General features: G+C 42.7%; 1 protein-coding gene across 2 annotated transcripts in view; it reads left to right on the forward strand.

The window, feature by feature from the left end:
• The window catches only part of CRHR2 (corticotropin releasing hormone receptor 2), a 142,116-nt gene that overhangs the window by 37,768 nt on the left and 76,916 nt on the right, over nucleotides 1-27,432 (forward strand). Inside the window, exons 1-2 of one of the 2 annotated variants that reach the window (XM_027733448.2) lie at nucleotides 3,990-4,482; nucleotides 4,625-4,744. In XM_027733448.2, the coding sequence (XP_027589249.1) occupies nucleotides 4,365-4,482; nucleotides 4,625-4,744 (238 nt within the window). In that variant the 5' untranslated portion in view covers nucleotides 3,990-4,364. Of the gene's footprint in view, nucleotides 1-3,989; nucleotides 4,483-4,624; nucleotides 4,745-27,432 lie in introns of those variants that run through there. The other variant, XM_027733447.2, reaches the window with a different exon arrangement.

Here is a 27,432-nt window from a genome sequence, read left to right on the forward strand (position 1 = left end):
GGTTTTTTATTTGTTTGGGTTTTTGGTTGTTTTTTGTTGTTGTTGATGTTGTTTTGGTTTTGGTTGGTTTTTGGGTTATTTTGGGTTTTCAGGGTTTTTTTTTCCTTCCCCCCCCCCCCCGAAATACCCATCCTGGATATCAAAACATACAGTGGTCACTTGATTTTGTGCAAGTTGAGTGTCTGAGGAGAAGAGGTGCCTCTGGCAGACATGAGCAGGGAGCAGCCAGCTGGTTGTGGAGGTACTTCCACCCTCCCCAAACACGTATGATGGTGCTGCCTGAGTCTGCACAGAGCTGAGTTTTGGTGTTACTGGTTAAACAGCACAGTGTCACCCTTGTTAGTAACTGTTAGTAGGGCTAAACCAAGAGCTGTGCTCTGGCTAATTCTATCAGCTGTGGCTTGGCTTGGATTGAGCTGAAGATGAAGAAACCAGCTGTGTAACAGTGGTGAGGGCTGGCATACAAAGGTTTCCACTGCCATTTATGAGCAGAGCTCATTCCTTTCCTAGAAGAGCTGTGGGTCACTTTTTAATATCTCTTCTGTAAAAGAGCCCTGCTGAGCTGTGCATGTGTTGATGTATTTATCTGTGTGTCCTGTTCACCCCCAGAACCTTGCATGTTCAGGTGTTCTCATACAGATGGGTTGTGCATTTGTCTTGCATACTCACCCAAACAAATATCACCTCACAGGAACAAAACCACCTTTAGCTTAACAAAGTTCTTCTGCCTGCCAAGCACAAATTTCTTGGGATGCTCAGTAATTTCCAAGGCAGATCTCTGCTGCCTACTGCCCAGCAAGACCTAGCAATGGTTTGTATGATGTGCACCACGGAGGGGTGTTGCATCCGCAGAGGATCAGCAGCTACAGTATTTCTGTCAATCTTTCATTTAATTGCACTTGCTTCTTGTATGAAGAACAACATCTTCGCATCACACGAGTCAAATTGACGTGGTCAGGATTTGACTAGACCCATTCAGAGGGAAACTTTGATGGGGTGGTTAATTGTACCCAGGGAAAGCTGCAAAAGTAGCTTTTCATCAAGAGGTTACACTAGAACTGGGAAGGGATTATTAAAGAATGGTGCTAATTTGTGGACTGATGAACAGTAAATAATTTTCTTCGTTCACACTTACTCCTAGATAATTTTTTCATCCCCTCTCTATTTACTTTTGGAGTGGGTTTTTTGATTATTAAATATGTGGAACACAATGGTATTATCCATATGACACGTGCTGCTTCTAATTTTCTAAAGTTTGAACCAAAAAGATGGAGGGAATAATCAGTTTAGATTGAGGATTTTCTAGCTCTTCTCACTGAAATGAAGAAATCATTCTCTTAATCCTGAAAAAATATTTAGTTTAATGCAGGGCTATTGTTTCAGGTGTTAACCACTATAAAGAACAAATTTGAAATGAAAACCAGCTCAGTGTTCAATTCTGTAATAATTTAGCCATCTGAAAAAAGTCTTCAAGTGTTTATGCTGGAAAATACAGGGCAGCATTTAGGAACATGAAACATTTACCAAATTTAAAAGTAGTTGCTGTTTTCTTTTTTTGAAACTGCCTTTCTTTTTGTAGTTTATTAAGTGATGTATTCCTTCAAAAATTCAGGAAACTCTAGTGCCCAAAGCCTCCAACCAAGATTTTGATTCCAGTGTGCTGCACAAACTGTGTGTGAAAATAGACAGAGCAGACAGTAGGTGAGAAATGAAGACTTTTGGCCAGACTGTGTGATTTTTCTCCTACAGAGAGGCAGCAGAAGCAGAAAAAAAATAATCTTACCAACATCCTGGAGCAGTGCCTTACTCAGTGCTCAGTTCTGCCTCCATGGGAATGGCCACTGGGCTCAGTGATGCCACTGGGCACCTTTAAATGCCCAGAGATCTCGAATCCATCACAAAGAGGCTCTGCTTGAGGAACAAAAAGGAATTTTATGAACTCAACTGCACTGTCAGGAAGGAGAAAAGAAAGCTAAAGTATAGAGTTGAAGACAGTTTGTGGGATAGATGTCTGTTAATTGCTTAAAGATTTAGAGCACCCTTTATCCTCTGCTCCTGAAAGTTCAAGAAATAGGGTTTTCTCCTCAAAGCCCTGTTTAAAGACAACCAGTATGTTGTTGGTGGTCATATTACAGGAATGACACTAAAGAAATTTTCTCTCCTGTTTTGGGGGATTGGAGATGTGTTGGACAAACAGATCTGGTGGTGTTTAAAAGGGTTAATTTGTTGGAATTGAGATTTCTCAAGAAGGGTTGCAGTTTTGGAAACATTCACTTGGGAAGGTGATCATGGCTCCATAGAGAGGAACAGATGCATTCCCTTGCCTCAGAATATCACACTGTCTAGAGAGTTAGTGCACTTGTTATTTTTGTGGGCTTTTACATATTTAAAACAAAAATACTCACATAAAAACCCACATTTGCACTCCTCCCCTCTCTGCCATTGCAATCTGAAAATGTTAAAAAATCTCCAGATTCCCAGATGGCAAAACAACATCCTGGCTAGTTCTCTCCTCAGTGCATGTTGTTAATTTATTTGTTGTTCTAACCTAGTTATTTTTTTTATTTTTCCTCTCTTTGAATACCACAATTCTTTTGGTCCTTCCAAAGAATTAAGTCCCTCCATCTTTAATATGAATAAAGGGGAAGTCCAGGCCATTGCAGGGTGGGAGGCAGATGTTGTAGGAAGTGCTATACCACTACTTTGATCTCAGTGTAAGCACCATGTCCAATCTAAAGCTGTGAACACAGGCTGAAACAGTCCCTTTATGGATCCATTTCTTTCTGTCAGAGCTTCTTTATTGTCCTTGCTCTCTGTTTCCACATTCATCTCTGCTACTGCCATATAACTTATCTTCCTTTACTCCCTTACTTGTCAGTTTTCTGTTTGCTTCTGAATTGTGATCCTGGATGATCCTCCTTAGCAAGTTCTGAACATTTTTTTTTTTTTTTTATGATTTCCTCATATCCTGATGTAGCAAGTCAGAAAGGCTGTTTAGGTCTCAGTTGCTCTCCAGCATGTCCCAGAGTGCAGAACTTCACCCAGTTCTCGCTGCAGTGAGCTTTGATTCCCCAAAAGATGACCAACCGTCTGGGCAGCTCCCTCCAAACTTCTTCTCATCTTTCCCCTTCTCCGGACCTTTTTCATCCTGTTCCTTATTGACCTCAGTTTGTAAAGCCCTTTGCTGTTCCCTTTCTCCCCAGTCTAGGTGCTCATCCTTTCTGAAAACCTCACTCCTTCCTACCAGTGGAAAATGAGACACTGGCCTATCTTTTCCTCCTTGTTCCCTGAACAATCCATGCATAGCTCCATAATTCTCCTCTGCTCTCCATGCCTTTCTCTGCTCTACTGTCCACCCCATCCCATCTGTGTGAGTGGCTCAAAGATGTGTTGCCCCTGTGCCTTCTCCCAGGCTGGGTTCCCAAGCCCTCTCTACTCTCCCCACTCTGCCTCTTCTGTGGGTTGTTGCTCCAGATTCCTTTGTTCCAGATCAGGTTGGATGGGGCTTGAAGCAACCTGGTCTAGTGTAAGGGGGTTGGAATGAGATGATCTTTAAGGTCCCTTCCCACCCAAACCTTCTGTGATTCTATGATTACTGCAGATTCCTTTTTTCCGACATCTCTCTTCTATCGGATCATCTCCCTTATCCCAGCTTTTATTATTTCTCTTTTTTCTCAAGGTCTGCGGGATCCTTTCCAAGGGATCCCATACTGCAGCTACTGGACTGTGTCCCTTCTTCCCCCTCCCTGTCCAAGCATCTCTGTTCATCCTCAGTTCCACGCAGTAGAGGCAGGAATTGCTTCGCTCCACAAAAAGCCGGAGGAGTTCTGTTCCTCTGATGGCTTTTCCTGTTCTCCCTGGCTTCAATTTGCAAGCGAGTGTTTTTGCAAAAGTGCTCATCCCCGGAGCTGACAATAAAACTGTCTCTGCGCCTCAGTGCGTGTGTGAGAGGCAGAGAGAGGGAGAGAGGGAGGGACATCCAGCAATACATCGCTCTGGCAAAGTGAGGCGGCATCGGGGAGCTGCGATTCCAGGGGACGCTGGCGAAGAGACACGAGCCCCTCACTCCGGGCTCAGCCTGATCCCATTGGTTCCCGAGCTGCTGTTTTAAAGCGGGGAAGAGCTCGGAGGGTTGAACTGCTCAGCCAGACGCAGATTCTGAGCCAAGTTGTCAGCACGCTGCGAGGAAGAGCCTCACACACACGAGACTGCAGGGTGTCCGCAGCTTGATGTGCTTTTAGTTCCAGAAAGCGAGAGAGGAGAGGAAACACACACACACACACACACACACACACACACACACACACACAAAATCAGAAAAGAGGGAAGGAGCCTCATCCAGTCCAGCAGTCCCGGGGGGAATAATGGATGTGACCATATCTCAGTTCATCTTAGAAGAATTTGATGTCAACTGCAGCCTCCTGGATCGCTTACAAGAGACTTTTTTAGAGAGTTCCTCAGTCCCTTTCCTGGGCTTTGATGGTAGGAAATGTTACCTGGTGCAGGGCTCGGAAAAGCTTTAGGAGTACTGGGATTCGGTTTGTTTTGTGATGCAAAGCGTGTCGCTTTTGTGCTTTCTCAACTGCTTCTTTCTCCCTTTCTGTCTCCCTTTTTAACGCCAAAGGTCCCTACTGCAATGCCACCACGGATCAGATCGGGACCTGCTGGCCCAGAACCTCCGCGGGGGAACTGGTGGAGAGACCCTGCCCGGAATTCTTCAATGGGATCAAATACAACACCACGAGTGAGTACAAACTCCTTTCCTTCTCCCGCAGATCTGGTGTTGAGAAGGCGCCTGGGGAGACCCAAAATATATTTTCCATTAAAAGAAAAAAAAAAAAAAATTGTTTGTCTGGGAATCAACATTTCCTCCACATTCCAGCCTGTCTATTCAAAATTCCTGCCTGGAATGATGCAGATTTCTCAAAGGCACAGACTTGTGGACACTGTTTCCTCTTTACTTAAGTGTATTTAGGTAGATCTGGGAAAAAATATGCTCTGCAGTGTAGGGAGGGTATGTTGTGCTGTGTGTTTGTGCATGTGTAGCTATGTATAGATGTATTTGTAGCAGTGCTTCAGCCATCTGGGTAATTAAAGATCCTCTGGCTCCTGAAGGACTTAAGCTTATCACCTAAGAACTGTATTTTGAGAGGAGTGTCCCTTTTTGAGGCTGTTTGTGTGAACAGGGGGACAAACCAGGCTGGAAGTTGTGTGTAACAAACAGAAGGCTGAGGTCTGGAATCTGTTTAGTAACTTCATCAGCTGGTGAGGCTGGAGTGGCTGCATCAGCACTGCAAGGGAAACAGGAGAGGAAATTAGGAGGCAAATAATAGTAAAAGCAAGAATGGGGGCTCCTTAGAAATCTCCTGGAATTGATGCTTTATTCTTCGAGGTAAACAGTCCTGATGAGTCACTAAAAATTTATTATTCAGGCTGTCAGACCAGGGCACTCATTTCCTTTCCCTTGTCTGTCAATGCTGTTTGGACCTTTCACCAGGAGTTTTTAACATATTAGTTCCGACTATGTGTACCCATTTGTTTGCCACTCATTTTTTTCAGACTATTCAGTGTGGTTTTGACTGGAGGGACATTTTACTCTGAACTGTTGCTGGGTTGTTGATGGTCTAATTTGCAGGTACTGTTAATTTTGTGGGGTGAGCATTCTCTCTAAGTCCCGTAAAAGAGTGACCCTGACATTTTAGATCTGATTTTTTAGCTTGTTGAGAGTGAATCTATTCTTTGCCCAGCTGTAGATGTCAAGGGTCAGATAAGTAGCCAAAAGTTTGGTGTATTTGCTGTGTGAAACAGAGCCCTCTGCCAAATTTGCTCTTAGGGACCAGCTTCTGCCACCTGAGAGTTTGAGCAGAGTAAGGAGGTTCTCTCAGAGAACTGCAAAATCATCCTCAAGCCCTCTATTCTCTGACCTGTGTTCTTTGCAATAAAATTGGTGAGAATGTGGAGGGGGCTGGGTGATGCTGTCTTTGATAAGAGCAGGTATTTCACTACCTTTACAAGTCTCATTTGAGACCACAAGAAATTTTCTGAGGATTAAGTGCAGCTCAGACAAGAGCAAGTGTATCAGAACAAACCCTAAAAGAACAGAAAAGGTACCTCAAAGAACTGTGGCTTCTTTTTTTTTATTTTTTCCATTTCCTTTTTTTGGTGGGGAGTATCAGTGTTTCCTTTGCCTGATTTTTGTTTCTCCAAAAGGGAAGGAAAAAAAACGCATTGTGGAGGTTTCCTTATTTATATCGTAAACACAGTGAGGAGAATTTAAATGCTTTTCTTGTGCATGGAAGAAAAGAAAGTCCTAAGTATCACAATTTGTTTTTATGAACTCTGTTAATGTCTTCACTAGTTCATCAATGACTTGATTTAAAGTTCCTCTCTGCTCCTTTCCTTCTCAGTGGTGGGTAATGCTTATACTACAGTGCTAATATGTTCTCTTAAAACAATGGCATGTTAATTCAATTAAAGACTGATGAAAATATGTTATTGAAATGCTGAAGCATTATTTTGCCATAGTCTGGGGAAATGGACATTTTTTTTCTCCTTCCAATACAAAATGTGAGCAGTCCTGTTGAGAAAATATGTGTCCATGTGTGGTGCCCAGATGCAGTAGAGTATGTAGTGCAATAAAACTGAAGTACACTGAAGCCACTGTAGCCAGTTACAGTTGATCTTGGACTCTTCCATTCATGTCATTCCTCCAAGTTGTAGCACAGAAAACAAAGGGAAGGATGCCAAAATTTGCTCAACTTTTACAATCAGTAGCTTTTTGGGAACAGTTGGTGATTAAGGCTTGGGAAAGCAGTAGGACAGCAGGTTAAGGTTCAGGCACAGAGGTCAATCTCTTTGGGGATTTGAAAGATGTAATTAGTACGTGCAGAACACATCCAGAGTTTGGGAATGTCAAATACTGACATGGCCTGACCACTTGCACGATTTCACCAAGTCACTTTGTGGGTGACGAGAGGGCCATTTGTAATGAGGCTCCTTGTGCTGGAAATCTCGTCTGTGCACCCTGTGCTGAGGATAAAATAAGCACAGAAAACTGATAAAAAAGCGGGAAATGGATCTTGCAAATCTCAGAGGTGAATAATACAGCTCGAAATGAAGGTCTGATAGGGAGATGGCTTGGATCAACATAAGATTTCTGCCTAGGACATGCAGTGCAGTTTTGTCCTGCTTTGTTTTGCATTTTGATGAGGCAGAGGGAGAAATGATGGTGTGTATTGTAGTGATTTTTTTTTTTTTTTTGAGAGCAAAATCAGACAAATTTAAATAAAGCACTTTGCAATGTCTTTCTTCTACTAAAGGCTTGTCCAGCTCCAGGTTGTAACTTGGCTGGTTATTATACTGTCAGGCATCCTGTGTTTGTGAGCTGCCACCTTTTAGGAACTGCAGCGTATTTTTATATTGATTTTGCACATCTGTGAGTATTTTTTCTCATTAGAATGCATATAGAAATTCTGGATCCATTTCAGTGGTTTCTTTCTTGTTTTTAGAAATTAGTCTCAAATATTCCAAGTTCCCACCAACTTCCTAAAAGTAGCCCATCAGCTGGAGGGAATGAACCCAGTAGCATTCTCTGTAAAGGAAAGCTTTTGCGTTGTAGACACCAGCAGTTCCAGACTGAAAAGTGCCCAAACTGCATGAAAAGCTTATTCCAGACTCAGGGAAGCCCAAGATGCTGATCCACGGCAGAGTTTTGGTCCTCATGGGGCACCTTATTGTAGCCTCTGTGCACGCAGTGTGTGGAATTCAAGACAAAATGTGATAAGTAAGTTCCTCCACAGATCAGCTCATCAAAGGCTTTGGGTGGACCTGCCCTGGCTTCGTGTCCATCTCTTCACCTCTCATGCTTTGATGTTTTTGCTCTAACTCAGAACCTCTGAGTGCTCAGAGGAGGATAGCTATCAAACCCTGCAATATGCCAGCAAAATTTAATGAAAGAGTATTTGAGGCAAAAAACTTAAGAATAAGCCCTGGTGCTTAAAAAATCCCCTCCTGTTTGCCACTCTAGAATAAACTGTTTGCATAAAATATTTCCATTCCGACTGCAAGAACTTCCCGTGGTGATTTTGTGCCTTTGCCTGTGTTTCTGTGTGTGTCTCATGGGAACTGCTGAGTGACTCAGATAAGTTTCAGCTGGATTTGTAGAACTAAGTCTGTCAGTCTGTGAGTATTTCTCATCCCTGACACTTTGTTATTTTGGTGATATTTTTTTTTTCTCCCTCTTTATTTGGGAAATAAAGTCATGTTGACAAAACACGCTCTGGTTACCCTGCAGTATTATTTGTGAATACAGACAAAACGTTCTTTGACCAAGGATCTGAAAATTATGCCATCCACTTACAACTTTGCAGTTTTGTAGCCAAGCTTATGTATTATTTTCAAAGGAAAAAAAAATTTAAAAAAAAAACAGGAAAAAATGTCTGTGTTGGTGCAGTGTGTGACTGTGCACTTGTCTCTGCTCAGGTTCTATATTTAGCTAAAAATTACAATAACATTACTGCCCTCTAGATGCGTTTATGCTTTGACAGTGTGAAGCTTTTATTCATGTTTTAGGAAACAATTCACTTATTAGGATATCCTGAAGCTTGATTAGACCATAATGTGCCTGTTTGCTGTTTGCTAAAAAGTGGTGGTACATGAAAACATTCTACAGGCTAAAGTATGTCCTTATTAGCTCTTTCCCTACAAATTGTGCTTTGCAATGGGAAAATCCAGGATTAAATGTTCGCCTGATGGACAGAAAGAGTTGACTTTTGTAGCCTCAACTGTCTGATTTGAGTCTACAACCCCTGGTGTAGCAGAGGGGTTGAGACCCATCCGTTGTGGGCTCCTCCCTTGCTCTGTGCTGGTTGCAGGCAGGAGCTGGAAGCATTGGAATCTGGGTATTTCCAACTATGTATCAACAGCTAATTCAAGTATTTGAGCTCTAATACAAGTTGGTGGAGGTCTAAACAATGAATAAAGCCTAGAGGGTTACTCAGCTCAGCCCAGTTCAGCAGCCTCTGCAGAAGCTCTGGTGGTGTTTGATATGTCTCAGAGGTAATTTGCCTGATATCTGGTTCATGTTTCGGAGGGCTCAGGCCTTGTGCAGGTTTGGTTTCTGTCTTCCAGGCCACACAGGTGTTGCAGATGCTCCATGACAAGTGATCTGATGCCCATGTTTAGGCAGCTGAATTCATCCCTGAGTGTCTGTTGAACTGAGCTGAACCCACACCTGGGGACTGAGATCAGATGCTTCTGTGATCAACAGGAACAAAAGGTCACTGTACCTCTATAGCTCTGCAAATCCCCCTCTCTCTCGCAGTGTAGGGAAGCTTTTTGACTGAAATAACCACTTCAGATGAGTGTTTGGGGTACTGTGAAAAGCATCCTCACCTTTTCCAGGGCCTGTGCTGCTGAAAACAGGCACATAAACACTGCTAACCTTGCACTGGTGGGGATTTTGTTCCTCCTTCCCTACTCCTTGTTCTGAGGGTGTGTGCCCCACCTTTTCCTTGGCCCTATAACCAACTGCCTGTTGAGAATGATTTGAGAGGGTTGGTGACTTGGCAACTGGTCTGTTTTTCACGTGGGTGGACATGGGAGAAAGAGCCACTGGCACAAGTATCACCGTCGTACCTGTTGACATGTCTTACTCCCCACTGAAAGAAAAATTTCTGCAGTCCATTGTTGCCTTGTCTTGAACAGAGGGAAATTATCTTTTCTATGCTGATGGAATGGTGAAGAAGTAAATTAATAGCTCTTCTGATTCACATCTCCCCTCTTTTGAAAGGGTTTGAAGAGATTATTTAATTTTTGAAAGAGCAAAAGAGCTAATTCTCATGGGTTAAACAACCATTCTTTCATGGAGATCTAACCTCTGCTGCTCTTCCTTCAATTATTGTTCAGAGATCTTTTGGAGTGGTGACTTCACCCTGCATATAAAACATGACCCTTGCTAGGAAATCATTGGTCGCAGAGTCTTGTTCATGCTATGTGGGTAAGACCTGTCCTGACTGATAATTCCAGAAATGTGCACTTTTATACCTGACTGGCCTATGGACTCAATTAATACTTTCACTTGTGTTTTATCTCATGTATTTCAGTGTCCTGAGCATTTCTGTTGATCACATTCACATGACTTTTTCCCCAGAGGTTATTCTGGCTTGATTTCTAAAGGGTGCATTTTTGAATGCCAAGTCCTCTTTTAAAACACAGAGACCCCTTAAGTTCTGGTGGCCTTTCATCTTTATTGGAGAGAAATAAAATGCCCATCATGGGCATACATGTGTGTTTTCAGGCTGACAAACATACTGTGAAGCCCCAAAACTATTTCCACCTCATCTCTTTTCTGTAACCTTCTTAGGTATCCAGAAGGCTTTTATCCCAGTGTTTAATGATTGAAAAAGATTTGGGCTAAGGAGAAATGCTTTGTGGCCAATTTTAATTATGAACTCACCAGGAAAAAACTGTAAAAAAAAAATAAAAATAGTCTGCAGCCTTGCAGTAGCCAAGCTTTAGCCATTCTGGGGTGACCAACACAGTATTTTCATCTAGGGAGTCAAAAGTACATGAAAGTTAAAGGAAGGTGACAGATGAGAAATGAAACAAAGACAGCAGTGGAAAAAAGAAGTCCAGAATTGGAATTCTGGGGGAGCAAATAAAACACAATTTTTAGGCTCGTAAAGCTGAGGAGATCAAATTTGCAGCTGATTGGATCAGCTTGTCTCCAATATAGCACCGTACCCAGATTGAGATTTCAACCATCTTTGTTCTTGTTCTCTTGCTGGTTTAGCAAGAGAGGCACAAATACGCACATCTTCCACAAATCCAGCAGCATGAGGCTCTTGATTTCACTCATGAGCAGATGGGAGAGGCTTCACTTGTTTCCCTTCAAGTTTTCCTTCTTTTTTATGAAGCTTCACAATTGTGAAGCACAATTTGTGGTACGAGATCGCTCTGAGTTTGCAGTTTGGAAGAAGAGTGTTGACACCAATATTTAAAAGGAGGAACGAAAAGAACCCGTTTTTCTTGCTCCCTCTACTATAATTGTGTGAAGTGTGTGATTTCTTCCTTCAGCACAGAATACAAGTAAATTGCATGTAATTAAATAAGAAGATTGTTAATGTTACTTCAGTAAAATGTTCAAGGACCTTTTCTCCATCCAATTAAACACCGATAAGTACTTTTGTTCTTTGCTGGTAAGTTATGAGGTGGTTTTGCTATGATCCTATTGTACCTGATTGGAATTCTCTTCAGTTTAGGCTTGACTTTTTGACTTCACCCATTTCCCAGAGCCAGGAATTGCTGCTGCTCTACTCCAAGCCTGCCTGATCCTCCTCTGAAGTCAGTGAGACCTGAGCAATGACATATATTGGAGAGGGCTCTTAACCTTGGGCCTTCAGGAGAGTCAGCAAACACAGGGTTGGCCACATTATTTTGGAGGCTTCTGTGACTCTTTCTCTCTCTAAGGCAGCTGCCCCATCCACCTCTTTGGAACTTGCATGAGATAATGAGCACTTTTCTAAGCTGACAGCAGCTACCAGCTGGCAGACAGATGGACTGAGGTTCAGTTCTTCCCACAGGTTCTGAATTAGATGATACTTGCAAAGTCGTGTGCTTCTGGAGCCAGGGGAGGAGTGGAAGAGGGAATGGCTCAGGAACATATGGGGAAGGGAAAGAATTAAATATATTACAAAGGGAGACAGAGCAGGAAATCCTCATCTCACCATGTGAAAATGAGAGGAAAAATCCCACCCAGCTACATCTAGGGCAGGCACTCTCTTGTGGATGTGGGATTTCTTGTATTCTTATGACCCATTTTCCATCCAGCCAAGCTGGATGAGCTCTGAAACCGCGATGGGGAAGGTGAAATCAGGCTGTTCTCACCAGTCACTGAACACCTGAGACTGCCTGCAACTCGCTGGGTTTCAGCGGCTCTTCATTGTCCCAAAACCTTAGGGACAGTGCCACTGAAGGAATGGTCACCCGTAATTCCGCCTCTCAGCCACAGGGTGTCACTTAAAGTGCAGGTAAAGTGAGTGTCCACCGGCGTCTGCACTGAGCCACCTGGGAGTGGGAGTGATGGATGGGATGGAGAGTGATCCTGGACCTTGTGCTGCTCCACTCACTGACAGCACTGCCTCTGCAGCTTCCCCGTCCTCCTGGGGGGTCAGAGAGACTCACTGAGGTGAAGTGGGGACAAGGACATGGGAGAGGAAGAGGAGGAGGATGTTCTGGAAGGGATCCTGCTGTCCTCTCCTTTGTGGAGGGTTAATAGAGAGCAGGTCACTCCCTGAAGGTGCTTTGTGGTGGTTTCAGCAGGACTGCTCTGAAAGCCTGAAGGAAGGGCAGTGCTGAGCTCTGTTCCCAAGCAGGTGTGTGTAACATTAGAAGATGTGGAGCTGTGCAAAGCAGGGGTGAACCAATCCATCAGAGAAGCTGAAGTGGTCAATAAGAACCTGCATTAGGATGATACAAGGATTGCTCCCTGCTGTACACACCATGGTCATTGCTGTGCTGCTTCCTGTTGCACTAATCTGATGTCTCCTGCCTCAGTGCTGTCCCCTGGCAGGAGCTTTCCCTGTTGGATTTCCCTGTGGACCCTCAGGCACTTGAGAGATGCTCCAGGTGCTCCCACTTAGCAAGAATAACATGTAGGTGTGTTATAACAGTGGGGCAGTGCCTTCCCCAGCTGTGAGTGCTCAACTTGCCTGTTGCTCATGGGAAGGGTGTTCTGCAGAACAGCTCAGTCCATTGGTCGGATTTAGGTTCTTTAGATTTCCCTCTGTGTTCTGCCATGACATTGCTTTTTATATGATGGTGAACCTTTGCAATTTCTGTGCCTTGGAAGAACAGAACTTTAAGCTGTGTCCTGATCCAAGTAAAGTTCCCAGGCTTTGACAGTCATGTAAGACTTCGCTCAAAGTTTGCTGTCCTGTGAAAGGGAAACTTTTTATTCAGTTTTAGACCCCAACATCATTTACTTAACATCCAGATTAGAACAAGCATTCTTAGTAGCTTGAGAAGCTGATGAGAAATATGGTCTCCTATGGAAATTGGAAGGGAATGGATTTTTAGTAGATATTTTCTTTTTTTTTTTTTTTCAGTGCAGTTTCATTCCCCTCGGATGTTATTCCTGGAGTTCATAATTGGTAGCTCTTGGGACAAATTCATAAAATCAATAAAACTCAGATTTCTTTCTGCTGACTTCTTTCTCTGCAGTGCTGGGAATACAGGGGGCCAGATGCTGCTCCATATGAGACTTGTGCAGGGAGAAGCAATACTTTGAAGCAAATTATAGGAACAGAAACTCAGTGCTTAAAAAAAACTCAGAGAAAAATCTCAAATTCTCATTAAGAGTTTTCCCTGGGAAAACAGAAGAAGGAAGAACCTTTCCCAGTGCAGCTGTATTGTCCAAAGCCCTGGTGATCAGAAAACACTGACCATACTGTGACACAAGAATTAATGCAGTAACTTATCCTCCTCAGTCATCCAGGGAGCAAAGAGAGATTTGGAAAACAGAAAATGTGTTATGGAAATGAGACAAAGAGAGAAAATAGGAAATTACTTTGCTAGTGCATCATCCCCATTTTAACTAAACTTAGACGTGACTTCCTAGGGATTCTTTTTCTCATTTCTAAGAATTTTTATTTAACTCAGTTATTGCTGAATTATGCCAGTAATACCTGAAACATCAGCATTGTGTATTTCAAAGGGCACCATGAGCAGTCATTACTTAATTCAGAATCTCCAGACTCACCACACTGATTGTTGCTTTGCAACCAGAGCAGCTGATGAAGAGTTTGGAAGCAGAGGATGCTTTCGATGATCTTTGTTTCTGTGCTGATCTTGATACACTGAACAGATGAATACTCTCTGTGGAAAACCAGGGCAGACAACAGGAGTTTGGTTGCTGGAAATGGATTTCTAGGTTTCTTAAAAGGAATTTTTTTCTTTCTCAGGAGCTGTGGGGGAGAGAGAGAGACCCCTAACTTGGGAAGCCCTTTTCACAGAATCACAGAATACGCTGAGTTGGAAGGGACCCACAAGGATCATCCAGTCCAACCCTTAGCCTTGCACAGGACCATCCCCAAAAGTCACACCCTGTGCCTGAGAGTATCATCCAAATGCTCCTTGAGCTCTGTCAGCCTTGGAGCTGTGCCCACTGCCCTGGGGAGCCTGGTCAGTGCCCAACCACCCTCTGGGGGAAGAACTTCTTTCTAGTACCCAACCTAAACCTCCCCTGACACAACTCCAGGCCATTCCCTCAGGTTCTGCCTCTGGTCACCACAGAGAAGAGATCTTTAAGGGTTTATATTCCTGTTCTGAGAGCTCCTTGCCTCAGGGGGTGGGTGATGACATCTTGGGTGGGAAGTTGCAGGGATTTGGACAGTTGTGCACCAATGCTCTGAGTGGTGTGGGACTGTGTGGGAGCCAGGTAACACAGCCACCAGCTCACATGACCTCTGTAGAGAGAACCCCTTTCATTCTTCCTGGCCAACACTTTGTATTAAAGAAAGCCAGGGTCTCATAGATCTGCATTTTGGTTAATTTTGTCCATCTAATCCAATCTTCTGACCTCTCCACTTCCACAAACTTCATGTATAAACTCACTCACTTGCCCCATGATTGTGTCATTATTTAGCAAATGTCTCCCTCTCATTAGGCCTCTCTGAAGATGCACATTTCCACCTGGCACCCAGAGCTGCCCGTGACTCAGGAAGCCTTCTTTGCAGCACAGAAATCAGAAGGTTTTTGGTTTGTTTTGTTTGAAAGTAAGGGAATGAAGTTCCATTTGGATCTGCCTTCTGTTTCAAAGCCTGTCTCAAAAAGGACAGGGATAAATCCAAATGCAGTTACAGTGGTTTACTGCATTGTCCAGTCCCAAGGAGAGGCTGTAGCAGTTGAATACTGAGTTTTGCTGCTACTTTTTCTTTCTTGGGGGAGAGCTAAAAATCCCCACAAAGGTCTTTTCATGTAGTTAAGTCATCCTTGTCTACCTACAAACCCAAACAGCCTTATCTGTTTCATCCTACCGTGTTTTTAACCCCTTCATCTCTCCTGTATTCACTGCATGTTTCTCCTGGGGAAAAAAAAAATCCAGCAACAGTAATAATAGCAGTTTATTCTCCAGAAGTACTTTGGTTTATTACTTCAGTGAATGCTGAGGGGAATAAAAGGGTCTCTGAGCTGAACTGCAGAGGTGAGTGTGTCAGAAGAGCACAGACATCATAGCAGTGTGATTCAGTTTATCATGGGAGTATGTAAAATATTCTCTTGTAATTAGAAATATGCTCAGTAATAGCTGGATTTTTCAGCTATTACTGAAGTGTTAAGAATTCCCTAGAAATTCCTATTCTCTGCTAGATCTCAGCTGCAGATCCTTGAGTGAGTTCCTGTGATTCCACCAGCACCTGACCACACTCATTGCAATTACAGAGCTTCAAGAGAATTTGGGGTGTTATTTTTTCATCACTTCTTCAGCTGGTTAAATAACTGCATGCCTCCTGTCTACATTCAGTGCATTCCCTCTGCTGAGCTCTTCGTCCAACCCCAGTCTCATTTTCCCAATCCCTGACTAGACACAGAAAGAACTATGAATGGGGTCGATATGAACAAGTCACTGATCCTCTGGGACCAGATGAAAACTGATGGTGTGTTCACTCAGCTTCTGGTAAACCTGAGCTCAAATTCACCTTCTGCAATCTCAGGGAAAGAAACTAATTTCACTGTGGTAGGTCACTTACATGTTTGAGTTTCTAGGTTCATGAGTAGCTTTAAAAACTTCACTCTGATTTTAACAGTTCCTTCTTGAAACAAAGCATTTCTACTGATTTTGAGCATGGAGCTGAAGAAGTTCTGGCTTTGCTTGGTAAAAAAAAACTATGGTGTGGCAACATGACATATTGCAAGTTGGACTAGATGAACTCTCCTGCTTCTTCTAACCAGCATTTCTGTGGCTTTGTGATGTCCCTACAGATGTCAAATGGATCCTTTAGTGGCCTCCATCATCAGTTGTTTGTGTTTCATGGAAATCTGTGACATGGCACTTAGTGGTTGTGGTTTTTACATTAAGAACTTGTGCTACCTGTCATGCAACAGTCTCAGTCTCTTGTTTTGATTCCATTTACCTATTGATGTGTAATATGTAATTTTTCTGCACCATTTTACTTGTTTTAATTCATCTTTTGCTTGCTTTTAGGGGAATCAAGTGATACTCATGGGGCACTGACCTTTGTCTAGTTGCCATGTTACCTTGATGAAAATCAGCTGGAAAAGGCAGGGCTAATTGCTTTGATTTAATCCTGAAATGTCAGTGACTCATGGATGGCTCATTCAGAAAAGCTATCTGCTCGAGGTAGAAGGATAAAAATAACTTCCTCGAGATGAAATCAGGCAGTTGAAGTGCTGGAAGTTTCATATCATAGAATCAAGGAATGATTTGAATTGGGATGGGCCTTAAAGATCACCTGACTCCATCACCTGTGCCATGGGTGGGGACACCTTCCACTAGACTGGGTTGCCGAAAGCCCCAGCATAAGAAAGACATGGACTTGCTGGAGTGAGTCCAGAGAGCTGGATGCTGTGCTCCAGGTGGGATCTCACAAGAGCAGAGTAGAGGGGAATAATGTGACCTGCTGGCCACATTTTCTTTGATGCAGCCCAGACTTTCTGGCTTCCTGGGCTGCCAGCTCACATTGGTGGGTCATGTTGAACATCTCATCTATCAACATCCTCCAAAGTCCTTCTCCCCAGGGCTGCTCTCAATCCATTTTCTGCCCGGCCTGTGTTTGTGCTTGGGCTTGCCTCTACCCAGGTGCAGGACCTTGCACTTGGCCTTGTTGAACTTCATGAGGTTTGCACAGGCTCGGCTCTCCAACCTGTCAAGGTGAAAGTGAGCGAGAGGCAGAGACTTTGTGCCTGGAGAAGAACGTGAGTTTGGAGTCACTGTGGGAATGGGTGAGGGTGGAGCTCCTGCAGAAGATTTTACTGAATGGCTGAAGGGATTTAAAATGTAGAAATGCCACTGAGCAGGAGGGATAGCTGGCAGTGCAGCACAGCAGGCTGTGCAGAGGCGGGGAGCAGTAACCAGCTGCTAGAAACTAAGGACAAAGTGTTGGGAGGTGAGATGGAAAGGTGGGATAACAGAACAGGGGTAAGGAGTGGCTGAGATGTTAGTGCTGACAAAGAATGCAGTGTATGATCCCTGACAGAGGGATGGGGGAAACGTGTGGGAAATGTGCAGAAAGCATTTCTGGGGAAGAACTGGAGTGCCATGCAGGCTGGCTGCCAGCTGGGAGACAGCAAGCAAAAATCCGAGTTGCCATCCCAAAGAACTGCAGGTAAGAGAAGGGAATTGTTGTTTAAATCCCAGATATAAAGAATAAATGTGATACAGTACCACATCCAAGGCAGGCAGCACAGAACAACAAACACCATTAACTGAGTGCAGGGCCACCAGAACCACTGAGCAAACTACAACTCAACAGAAGAAAATGTCAGGCTCAGTGTTTCTGTCTTGTAAATGAAAAGGTGATGTGCAGCTTGATTTTTAGCATGTTTGGCCTAAGTATTTTCTCTCTTCCCATGCTTCTGTGGGAAGAAATGTTCATAGACTGGTTTCCTTCATTATTTTTCTTGCTGTCTCCCCTCTGGCATTCTTGTCCCCTGAGTTGGTGGGGAGGCGTGTGACAGGACTGCAACCTCACACTGGAACCACTTCAGTTCTGACTGTGCTGCCTTCAGTGTGAGAGCAAGGACTTCCCTGACCACAGCTGGCACTGATCCATCTGGGACATCACTACCACGTGGGGTTGTGCTGATGCCCTGCTGCAGCCAAGAGACAGCGTTTGTGGCTGTGCCAGTTTGAGAGGGAAAGGACCAGGGTCGTTTCGTGCTGAATGCAGCTTGTATCTGTTAGAACAGATAGTAAGTGAGACCTATTTCATACCCTGCAATTGGCCTCAGGGAAGCTGCTTCAGTCTCCCGTCCTTCAGTCCTGCCCTTTATAAAGTAATTCAAGTATATCAGGAACTCTGAAGCTTTCCAACTCTATAAAGACTCCTCCTTTTTTTGGTTTACAGTGCAAGAAGTTCCCTGGAAATGTCACCTCTATTCCTCGGTGTCATTAATTTCATTAGGGCTGAGCAGGAGAGTTTTGAGGACAGAATCTGTATTTTGCAGTCCTTTAAAAGAGTTTCCCTACAAAGACTTTTGGACGTACAAAGTGTGGTTGGATTGTAGTATCTAAATATCGTTCTCTCCAGGTCTCTCTTTCAGGAATAAAAATTTTATGTTCTCAGTGTTGAAATGTGAACTGAATGGAAAGCATCCCTCTGTGTGGTTTGGGAAAAACGAAGTTATTTTCATTAACGTCTTCAGAATTACAGAAATATCCATGAGCTTGGATATTTAGTGCAATTGATACAATTACCAATATATTTCTGAGTTCAACCATAAGTTTTCAGAGCTCATCTGTATCTCTTTATTTTCATGCCTCATTGTCTTCGTGCAGACCTGCTGGTCTGTAGCACCTGCAGTTTTTCTGTGTGCCAGATGAAGTGCTTAGTTATCACAATCACATTTATTCAGCTATTTGCTGCTCTTCTCTGCAATGCAGGGTTGTTTCCTAGGCTACATTTTCTAGTACAATTCATATCCTGTTGTCAGATCCCATCCAGTGGATTTGGCCTCATTCTTTGATCAGCTGGAGATAAATCAGTGATCTGTCCTGCTTTATCAGTGGAGATTGTCTTCATCTTCCATAAGCTCTTTCATTTTTTCAATGATTTTTTTCCCTGAAAATACACTTCAAATATATCATGTAACTTTGTAGCACAGATGAAGAGGAGGAATTCAAACTCTCTCTCTTCCAACTCAGGAAATAATGTGATGCAGACAGGATGTTAGAAGGAAACAGCCTTTGATCAGGCTCTTCACTGCCTTTTTAGGGCTAAAACTAAAGTAGCTGTATGGATTCCCTGTTTGGTGTCAGCCCCATGGATGCAGGGGTGTGACAGTGTCAGCAGGGTCTGGGCAGCCCACAAGTGTAAGAAATGAAGTAATAACAAAACCAGTATCTTAACTCTAAATTAAAGAAAATGCAGAATCAGGGTTTATACTTAAGGGACCAAGTAGTAGGAGGAGAAACAAAGCTTCTGTCAGGACAAGGAGGGAAAGAAGAGAAAAAGAAAGAACTAAGAATGGAGAAGGATCAGCTTTTATTCTGCTTTGTGGGGTTTGATGCACCAGTGGGTTCTGACAGCCTAATCCTGAAGTGAGGTTGCTGTCTCTGCTCATCCCAGCTCACATGCACTCATCTGTTTATGAATCAGCTTCTGGTTTGCTGCAGTTTACAGCAAGTACTTGCTATAAATCAGTGTCTTTTGAGTGCCTCTGGTTAATGGTTGTCTCAGCTGTGCTCTGGGACAAGACAGAGGGCTCAGTTTTACAGGTGCAAGCCTTATTCCTGAATGGGTGTCATTAGCTTTCCCCTCTGCTCAACCTTCACAGATGTTTTCATTGCCAGCAATGACTGGGATGAGCTAATTACACAGATTATGCAATTTTGCTCTGCATAATACATATAATTTTGTAATGAAGGAGTAGTGCTATGTAATAACAGTTCACATAAACCTGCCTTTGTCACAAGGGTCTGGCAGGAAGCCTTGCAAGAGAAACTTCACATAAAAGAATGAAATAATAATAATGATAAGGAAAGGTGGAGAACAAAAGGACTGGTGGGCACCTGGCAGCCAGCCAAGGTCAACCCACCACAGGAGGATGTGAAATAAATACTGCAAAATTCATCCTGATCTATTTTTTTCCAAAGCTTTCTTCAAGCTTGGAAATACATTTATGGTGACTGAACGCTGCAGAGCACAGACTGCTGTCCTAAGGAAAGGTTTCCAGAAGATAAACTGGGGCATTTGAATGGAATTTGAATGGAAATTTTTGTTCAGTCTAGCCAAGTTGACCTAATTTTTGGTTGCAGATCCTGCCTGGAAGGATATGCCACTCTTGGAAGGAGATCAGTTATTGCTCTTGCAAAAAGGGATAGATCTGCTCTGCAGTCAGAGGTGGGATTTAAGTTGCTGACTGTTAGAGATGCAGCCAGTGTAGGCTGACTAAGTGTAAATAACACCAGAGCTGTGACACACAACCATCAGTTTGTGATGCTCTGGCCCAGCAGGACTGACAGAGGTGTCAGGGCTGAGGGGCTGCTGCTGTGGTCTCATTGCCCAGTTCACTTTGGTTGTGTTCCCACTCCTCTGTAAATACTCCCTCCAGTCATGGTCCTCCCACAGCTGTTTCAAGCAGTGATCTCTGGCTTTATTTTAAACCAGTTGTAAATGTTTTAAATTTGACCTGTGGTTTATAGCTAAATACACTAACTGGTTTTCAGTCTCAGAAAACAATTCAGTGTGCTGACTCAGAGACATTTTTATCTCTTACAGCTCAGTGAAGTTGTGGAGAAATTCTCTATGCCTGTAGCACATATCCTTTCCCAAAATAGACACCAGACTAAACTGGTGTTATTTTTACCTGAAATTCTAGGTTAGTGTCTCACTTCAAAGAATTTCGTAATGGATCTTCTTTTGTTGAAGATGTTTGTCACTGATCTGTAGTAATTTCCATCATTCACTACAAATATTTCTGAACTTTCCTGAAGTTTCTGATATCATCTCCTGTTTGACAATAATCCTTAAAATTCTACAGGCCTGTAAAGGCTGGATGTGTGTTTCTGCCTTCTCTAATTTAGCTCCAAAGGTGAGGCTCTCATTCCAGTCTGGAGTGAGAAGTTGAGGAAGCTTTCTAAGCTTTTCCAAGCTTTCCTTCACTAACTGCTTTCCATTCAACAGACCTTGAGGAGCTTCAGCATCCACTGTTTCAGCAGCATTTGTGTATCCATTTCCCTCACACTTATCACAAGAGAAGTTGTCTTTTACATTGCCGCTATATGGCTCCCCAAATCCTTCTACGAGTGCATTCTGTGTCACTCAGTGTCTCAGCTCTGAGACCAGTTATTTTGACAGATCATGAACAACACCATTTCAGGATGGAAAAAGTGTAAGTGGGGAAAAATGGAGGAGGTAGAAAAATTTAAAGAAGGATTTGTAAACTGGCTGTGCTCACATGTAATCAAGCAGCATTCTCCGTTGAAGCATCCTGTGAATAGTTTTCCTAAGTGATATCAGTACTAAGGTAACAGAACTGTATTCTTCTCTTAGATGCAATTCAATTCTGAGTAATTCTCCGAAGTTAAATGTTTCCTCCTGTCATATTCTGGATGTACAATCATTTAACAGCTAAATACAGTGATTAACTGAATTTCACAGATGATGACCAGAAGAAACTGTTATATGATATATATATCCCATCTCCTTCATGTTTCAAAAATAACAAGAACAAATTTTGGTTACCTTTGTACTCTCCTTAGAAAATCTGCAAACCTTCTTCTATTGATTGATCTAAAGATAAATTCTTCTGCACAGGAAAGACACTTTATCCAAAACACTTCATGTGTAATTACTTAAAGAATCTTCTATCTATAGAAAGATTTAGATTCTATTTTAAGAGGAGAAGAGTTTAAGGGTAGTGCATTAAATGATCTCATTTCACATGACATAATTAAAATCAGGCAGATGAGAAGAAAAAAAAATCTTGGTAATGATTTTGTTTTAAAAGTCTTTAATGGGAAGTACTCCAAGACACTGTGTGACAGTAAAGTCACCTTTTACTTACTAACCTTTCATTTGGGAAATGTTTTGTAGCAGATCTCTCTTTTTAAGGTATATCAGGTGAAATGAAGGTTCAGCTGTGAACTGCCTGCTCACAGAATCATGGAATGGGTTGGGTTGGAAGGGACCTTAAAGATCATCTTGTTCCACCTCTTGGCAAGGACACCTTCCACTAGACCAGGTTGCTCAGAGCCCCATGGCCTTGAATGCTTCCAGGGATGAGAAATTTCAGTTTTTGTTATGGATAGGTTGAGCCAGGCTTTTATAGAATCATAGAAACTGAATATCCTGAGATGGAAGGGACCTACAGAGATCATTGAGTCCAACTCCTGGCCCTGCACAAGACGGCCCAGCAATCTCACCATGTGCCTGAGAGCGTTGTCCAAACACTTCTTGAGCTCTGGCAGCCTTGGGGCTGTGACCTCTGCCCTGGGGAGCCTGGTCAGTGCCCAACCACCCTCTGGGAGTGGAACATTTTTCTAATCTCCAACCTAAACCTCCCCTGGCACAGCTTCATGGCATTGCCTCAGGTCTTATCACTGGCCCCCACAGAGCAGAGATCAGTGCCTGCCCTTCTACTTCCCCTCATGAGGAAGTCATAGACTTCTAAGAGGTCTCCCCGTGGTCTCCTCTTTTCCAGGCTGAACAGCCCAGGTGCTCTCAGCCCCTCCTGGTACGGCTTCCCCTCCAGGCCCTTCACCATCTTCATAGCCCTCTTTTACATGAGTGTCAGGAGCACTCACACAAAAGCCATCCTTCCCTTGGTGTGCTCACTGTGGTCATCACTTCTTTGGGAATGAAGGTTTGTCCCATGCTGCGTGGATTTGAGGGAGGCTGATGGCAGCTCTGTCCTGGAGCAGCAGTGTTTGTGATCAGCTGTGCTCTGTGGCTGGGTTTTTTTGTTATGCTATTTGCAGTCTTCTCACTGCCTGGCTGGGATCTTGCACTCCACCTCCAGTTTCTTATTCTTATACTGTTTCTTCGTAGCCTGAGCTCACAGAAATTTTGGGAAGGTGCTGTTTTCAATTACAGCACCATGAGGGCCTGGGTCTCTGCCTGAGGCTTCTGCTTCTGTAACTCAAGTCAGTGCTGTACAAAACCCCCAGATGCCACTTCACTAGAAATCATCTAACTTGTAAGACTCAAAATGTTCTTTTGTGGGTATTAGCCCATCACTACTCCTGCTAAAACCATAGAGGGATTAAAGTCCAAATTCAGGGAGTATTAACTTCTGTAGCTGTGCCTTGCTGCGTGGCCTGTGTGCACCATAGGTGACCCTGCCACATCCCACCCATCCTGAAAGAATGTGCAATTCCATTTAGATTTCATTACTTTAGAATTCTTCTAGGCTCAATACCAGAGAACTGTAGCATTGCACTTGCTGAACCTCAAGACCCAAAATAATTTCTGTTTGTCTCTATGCATAAGATGGGATTTATCTCACTGAACTTGAGCCATCTCTGAGTGATGACTGGTCAAAGCCCATCTTCTCAACTCCATTTCTGGTCAGCAGAGAAAGATGCAGAGACCAAATCACCCTCTGAACATGTCCATCTTTAGCAATAATTCCAGAAGTTTCCACATCTGTATTGCTTCTATGGTTGAAAACAAGCAAAGTCTTTTGGCTTGGCTTGAAGATGGACAGGCTGCTTGGATGGGCTTGGAGAGTCATCACTGCAGTAGAGGCAAAAGAGGGACTTAACAGAATTATTTAGGCCTGGTTTGTGACAGCTAATTAGACAGCCTTGCCAGAGTGGCTGAGAACAGTTAATTAGAATGTAGCACTATGGATCTTTATACCACATTTTTTTACTTTTTAAAAAGCTTTTTTTCCCAATTCTTTCTTCCTCTCGTTCTGTCTTTTCTAGAGATGAGGTCTCACCCACCTATGGAATTACCTGCCTTGGGGGGTGGCAAATGCAGGACTGAAGCAAAATCTGTAGATCCTCCAGGAGATCTTTGCCTATTTGGCAAATGATAGAGCAATTGGAGATAGACTGGGTCTCCCAATTGCACTGTTTTAAAATAAAATTCATAGAGTAAAAATTGGACCAAACAGTGTTAGAGCTTAATAGAACAGCACTTACTTGGTGGGCCAAAATGAACATTTCCAGTGGAAGCTGTAAGTGACTGCTTATTTTTCTCAGAGAAGAGGCTTCAGGATTTGGATGCTCATTTGTGCAGAGGTTTTATGTTGCACTGCAGATGTTTTCATGGTCACATAAATTAAAAGCAGGGCTAAACTGTCAAGCTGACACACTTTTCAACGATATTATGTAGCTTTTCTGTACCCTGTTCGTAATATGCACATGAAAGTTGCATTGCTGTAAAACGTAATTCATTGTTCTTTAAATGCAATCAAAGTTTCACCCTACCTTTAAAAAAAAAGTGAAATTACCTTTTAAACTTTTTAATTCATCTATCAAAGAAAACAATTCTACTATCACCATATCACCTTTCCCACGTTTGATATACAAGTCAGTAGCTCATTATTATTTAGCAGAGGAAGTCAAAGCTGTGTTACTTTGAAAATTGTTATAAATTTAAGACACTTTTTCATGCACTTTGGATTCTTTGAAGTCCAATGCAGTTTCTCTGCCCGTTCAAACATTACTTTTTTTCTGTTTTGTTTTTTTTTGTGTGTGTTTTGTTGGTTTTGGTTTTTTTTTATTCTACAGCACAGTTGTTCACAGCAAATGTGAGATTTAAGATTTTATGGCTTGGTGCCAAGGAGAACATCAATTAAGCAGTCCTCACTTGACTACCCACTGGTTAAATATTGCTCACTCGATTTGCTCTTGGGGAGCTCATTTTGTGATTGAAATGGAAATGGTACTGTGGATAAATCTGTCTCAGTGTAAGAGATGTAATGTATGAGTTCTCAGTAATGTTTTTCTTTTCATAAAAGAAAAACTATTACCAAAGTAGTCAGTAAGTGTCTAAATGGGAGAGTCTCAGCTAAGTGGAAGTAAATGATGAGCACTAAACACTTCTCCTGGGTGAATGAGCTCTTTCAAACGTATTCTGCCTGATCTAATTGCTCTCTTGGTTGAAGGGAAATGATAAATCTTTTTTAAGACACCTTTTTTTTCCTTCTAATTTCTCAAAATCCTCTTGCATTGTCACTGTAAACAGCCAGTCTTAGTGCCCATCTTCCATGTCAGCATGACAGGAAACCAACAACTATTTAAAGAGCAGCAAATTCAGCTCTGAATGACAGGAGTGTTCTGCAGTGTCCTGTCTTATGTTCCTTTGTGCAGTTATCTGTATTAAACTAAATTTGATGAGTGCTGCAGCATCACCAACTCTTTTATGCTCTTTGAATCACCCAAAATATTTCCTCCACCTCGACTTCTTGGTTTCTGCCCTTGGTGGATGCATCATTTCTTTAGGGATGGTGCTGGGGTAAGAAGACTGCCTTGCTTTCCTCTTACCTCTTTCCATCCTTTATGTCCCTGATGTAGACTGATCTGGGTTAAAAATAATTTTAAAAACCCCAAACAGCCACTCAAAAACAAACAAACAAATAAAGAACAAAAACCCAACAACAAACCACATAAACGAACAGCAACAACCACAAGTTAAAAAAACCCCTCAAAGCCTACCCAACATTTTTATTTTTATTTTTATTTTTATTTTTATTTTTATTTTTATTTTTATTTTTATTTTTATTTTTATTTTTATTTTTATTTTTATTTTTATTTTTATTTTTATTTTTATTTTCAGTCTGGATCCAATTTATAGTGCTTCTTCAGAATTCCTGGAGCCAGTGTCTATGTCCCAGGAAAGGGGTACATAAATCTAGGGCTCGTGAAGCCAAAAAATTTGGGTTCTGAAAGCCTCAATTCTACAACTAAATTGAAGATCACTACATCAACTTCAAAAAAAAAAAAAAAAAAGAAGAAGAAGAAAATGAAATATAGAGAAATCAGGTTTTCTGTATCATTAGCAAAACCACCTTCCTTTTTTAGTTAGGACAAGCTCCTTCTTAGCAACCATGGAAGTGAAAGAGCAGTTTTAGCTTTCTGGGGCAAGGGACTGGTGGCTTGGAAACCAGCCCAGACAACCCTGGGCTGTAATATTCACTTACAGTATATATCCTCTCTTGCAGGATTAGAGAAATAAAAGAATAATAATTATAATCAGAAATAAAATTTACAAAAGAGTGAAAGTGAAGAATTAAAAGTATCAACCGTGTGGGATCACAGAACTGTTTGGGCTGGAAGGGACCTTAAAGGTCATCTCATTCCAACCCCATTCCATAGGCAGGGACACCTTCCACTAGCCCAGGTTGCTCCAAGCCCCATCCAACCTGGCCTTGGACACTTCCAGGGATGGGGCAGCCACAGCTTCTCTGGGCAACCTGTGCCAGGGCCTCCCCACCCTCACAGGGAAGAATTTCTTCCCGGTAAAGGGTTTCTTCCTAATGATTTAAAGCAAACTAAAAAATGTTGTTTCAGATTGGTACAGAGTGAGGGAAACTTGCCTGGAAATGAAGGAATGTTGAGGAAAAACCTGAGCTAAGTTGAAACAATGGGAAGTGTCTTTTTTTTTTTAGTGCTCTGAGAGGTGTCTAGAATATACCTGGAGGGACAGGGGGGCTGTTCTGTCCTTTTTTTGTACTGTGAGGAAATTTTATATAATAAGCCTAAGATTATTGCCCTGCATGTAAAGCAATGCGTGCAGTGTTTGGTGTCAACATGAGATGACTTATTCTTTCCATCCACTTCCTTGTAGTCATGGAGAATTAATCAAAGGGAATAGTGTTCTCTGCCAACTTTGTTAGTACCAATTTTGGACACAGAGTGTCACCAGCCTTCCCTTTTTAGACACTCCAGTACCTGCAGGTGACACATAACTGACTCTGGGAAGTTTGTGTAGTGGTGCCAATTATATAGTTCTCTCCTCATGGATGATTGAGTTAATTCCAGTGGTGATCAAGGACCCATAGCAGCTCCTGTCTAGAGAGCATTTTCTCTTCCTCCACAGGTTTGGGACCACAGTTTCTGTTCCCTCTGTACACAAATCCATCCCCCTGTTTACTGCAGCAGTTGCCAAAGCTGATTGAGTGTTACAGACAGCCATGAGATCACAGGTACATGGGTCTTAAAAAGCTGTATGTGATGATGTTGAAGCTGCCACACCACGTTTGCCAGGCCACAGTGAACCCAAACCCACATGGGATGGTTCAGAGGTGGCTCACTAATCATCCCTACTTGAAATAAGCTCAGGCTCTTAAGATTCTTCAGAGAGCTTAGCCAAGAAATGAAGCTGGTGAAATTCTTTTCTTAGACTGTCACAGCATGTGCTGACAGCACCCTTTATACACTATAAAATTAGAAGAGGTTTTAAAATTCACTTTCTACCTCCCATGCCATTTCAAACCCCCAGAGAGACAATAATTATCAGGTGATAAGAAAGCACCTTCCTACATAACGGCAGGTTTTCCAAATGAGTGATGCATTGTATTAATTGGGTTATGTCAGGGGAGCAGCCTCTTTTCCTCTTTTCCACCTGCCTTTTGCAGATTATTTGTAGTCTTCCTGGCCAACACGTGATCACTCAACTCCTTGTGCATGGGGAAATGTCCTGTGAAGGATCACTTGTGTGAAGGGTGGGAGATGTCTTGGGAAGCTGGACTGAAGTGGAGACCAAGGAGCACTGCAGACAGTCCCATCTCACTCTCACAGAG

This window comes from Pipra filicauda, unplaced genomic scaffold (assembly GCF_003945595.2).
Source record: "Pipra filicauda isolate LSUMZ 115617 unplaced genomic scaffold, ASM394559v2 scaffold1_size10287979_pilon, whole genome shotgun sequence".
Lineage (NCBI taxonomy): Eukaryota > Metazoa > Chordata > Aves > Passeriformes > Pipridae > Pipra > Pipra filicauda.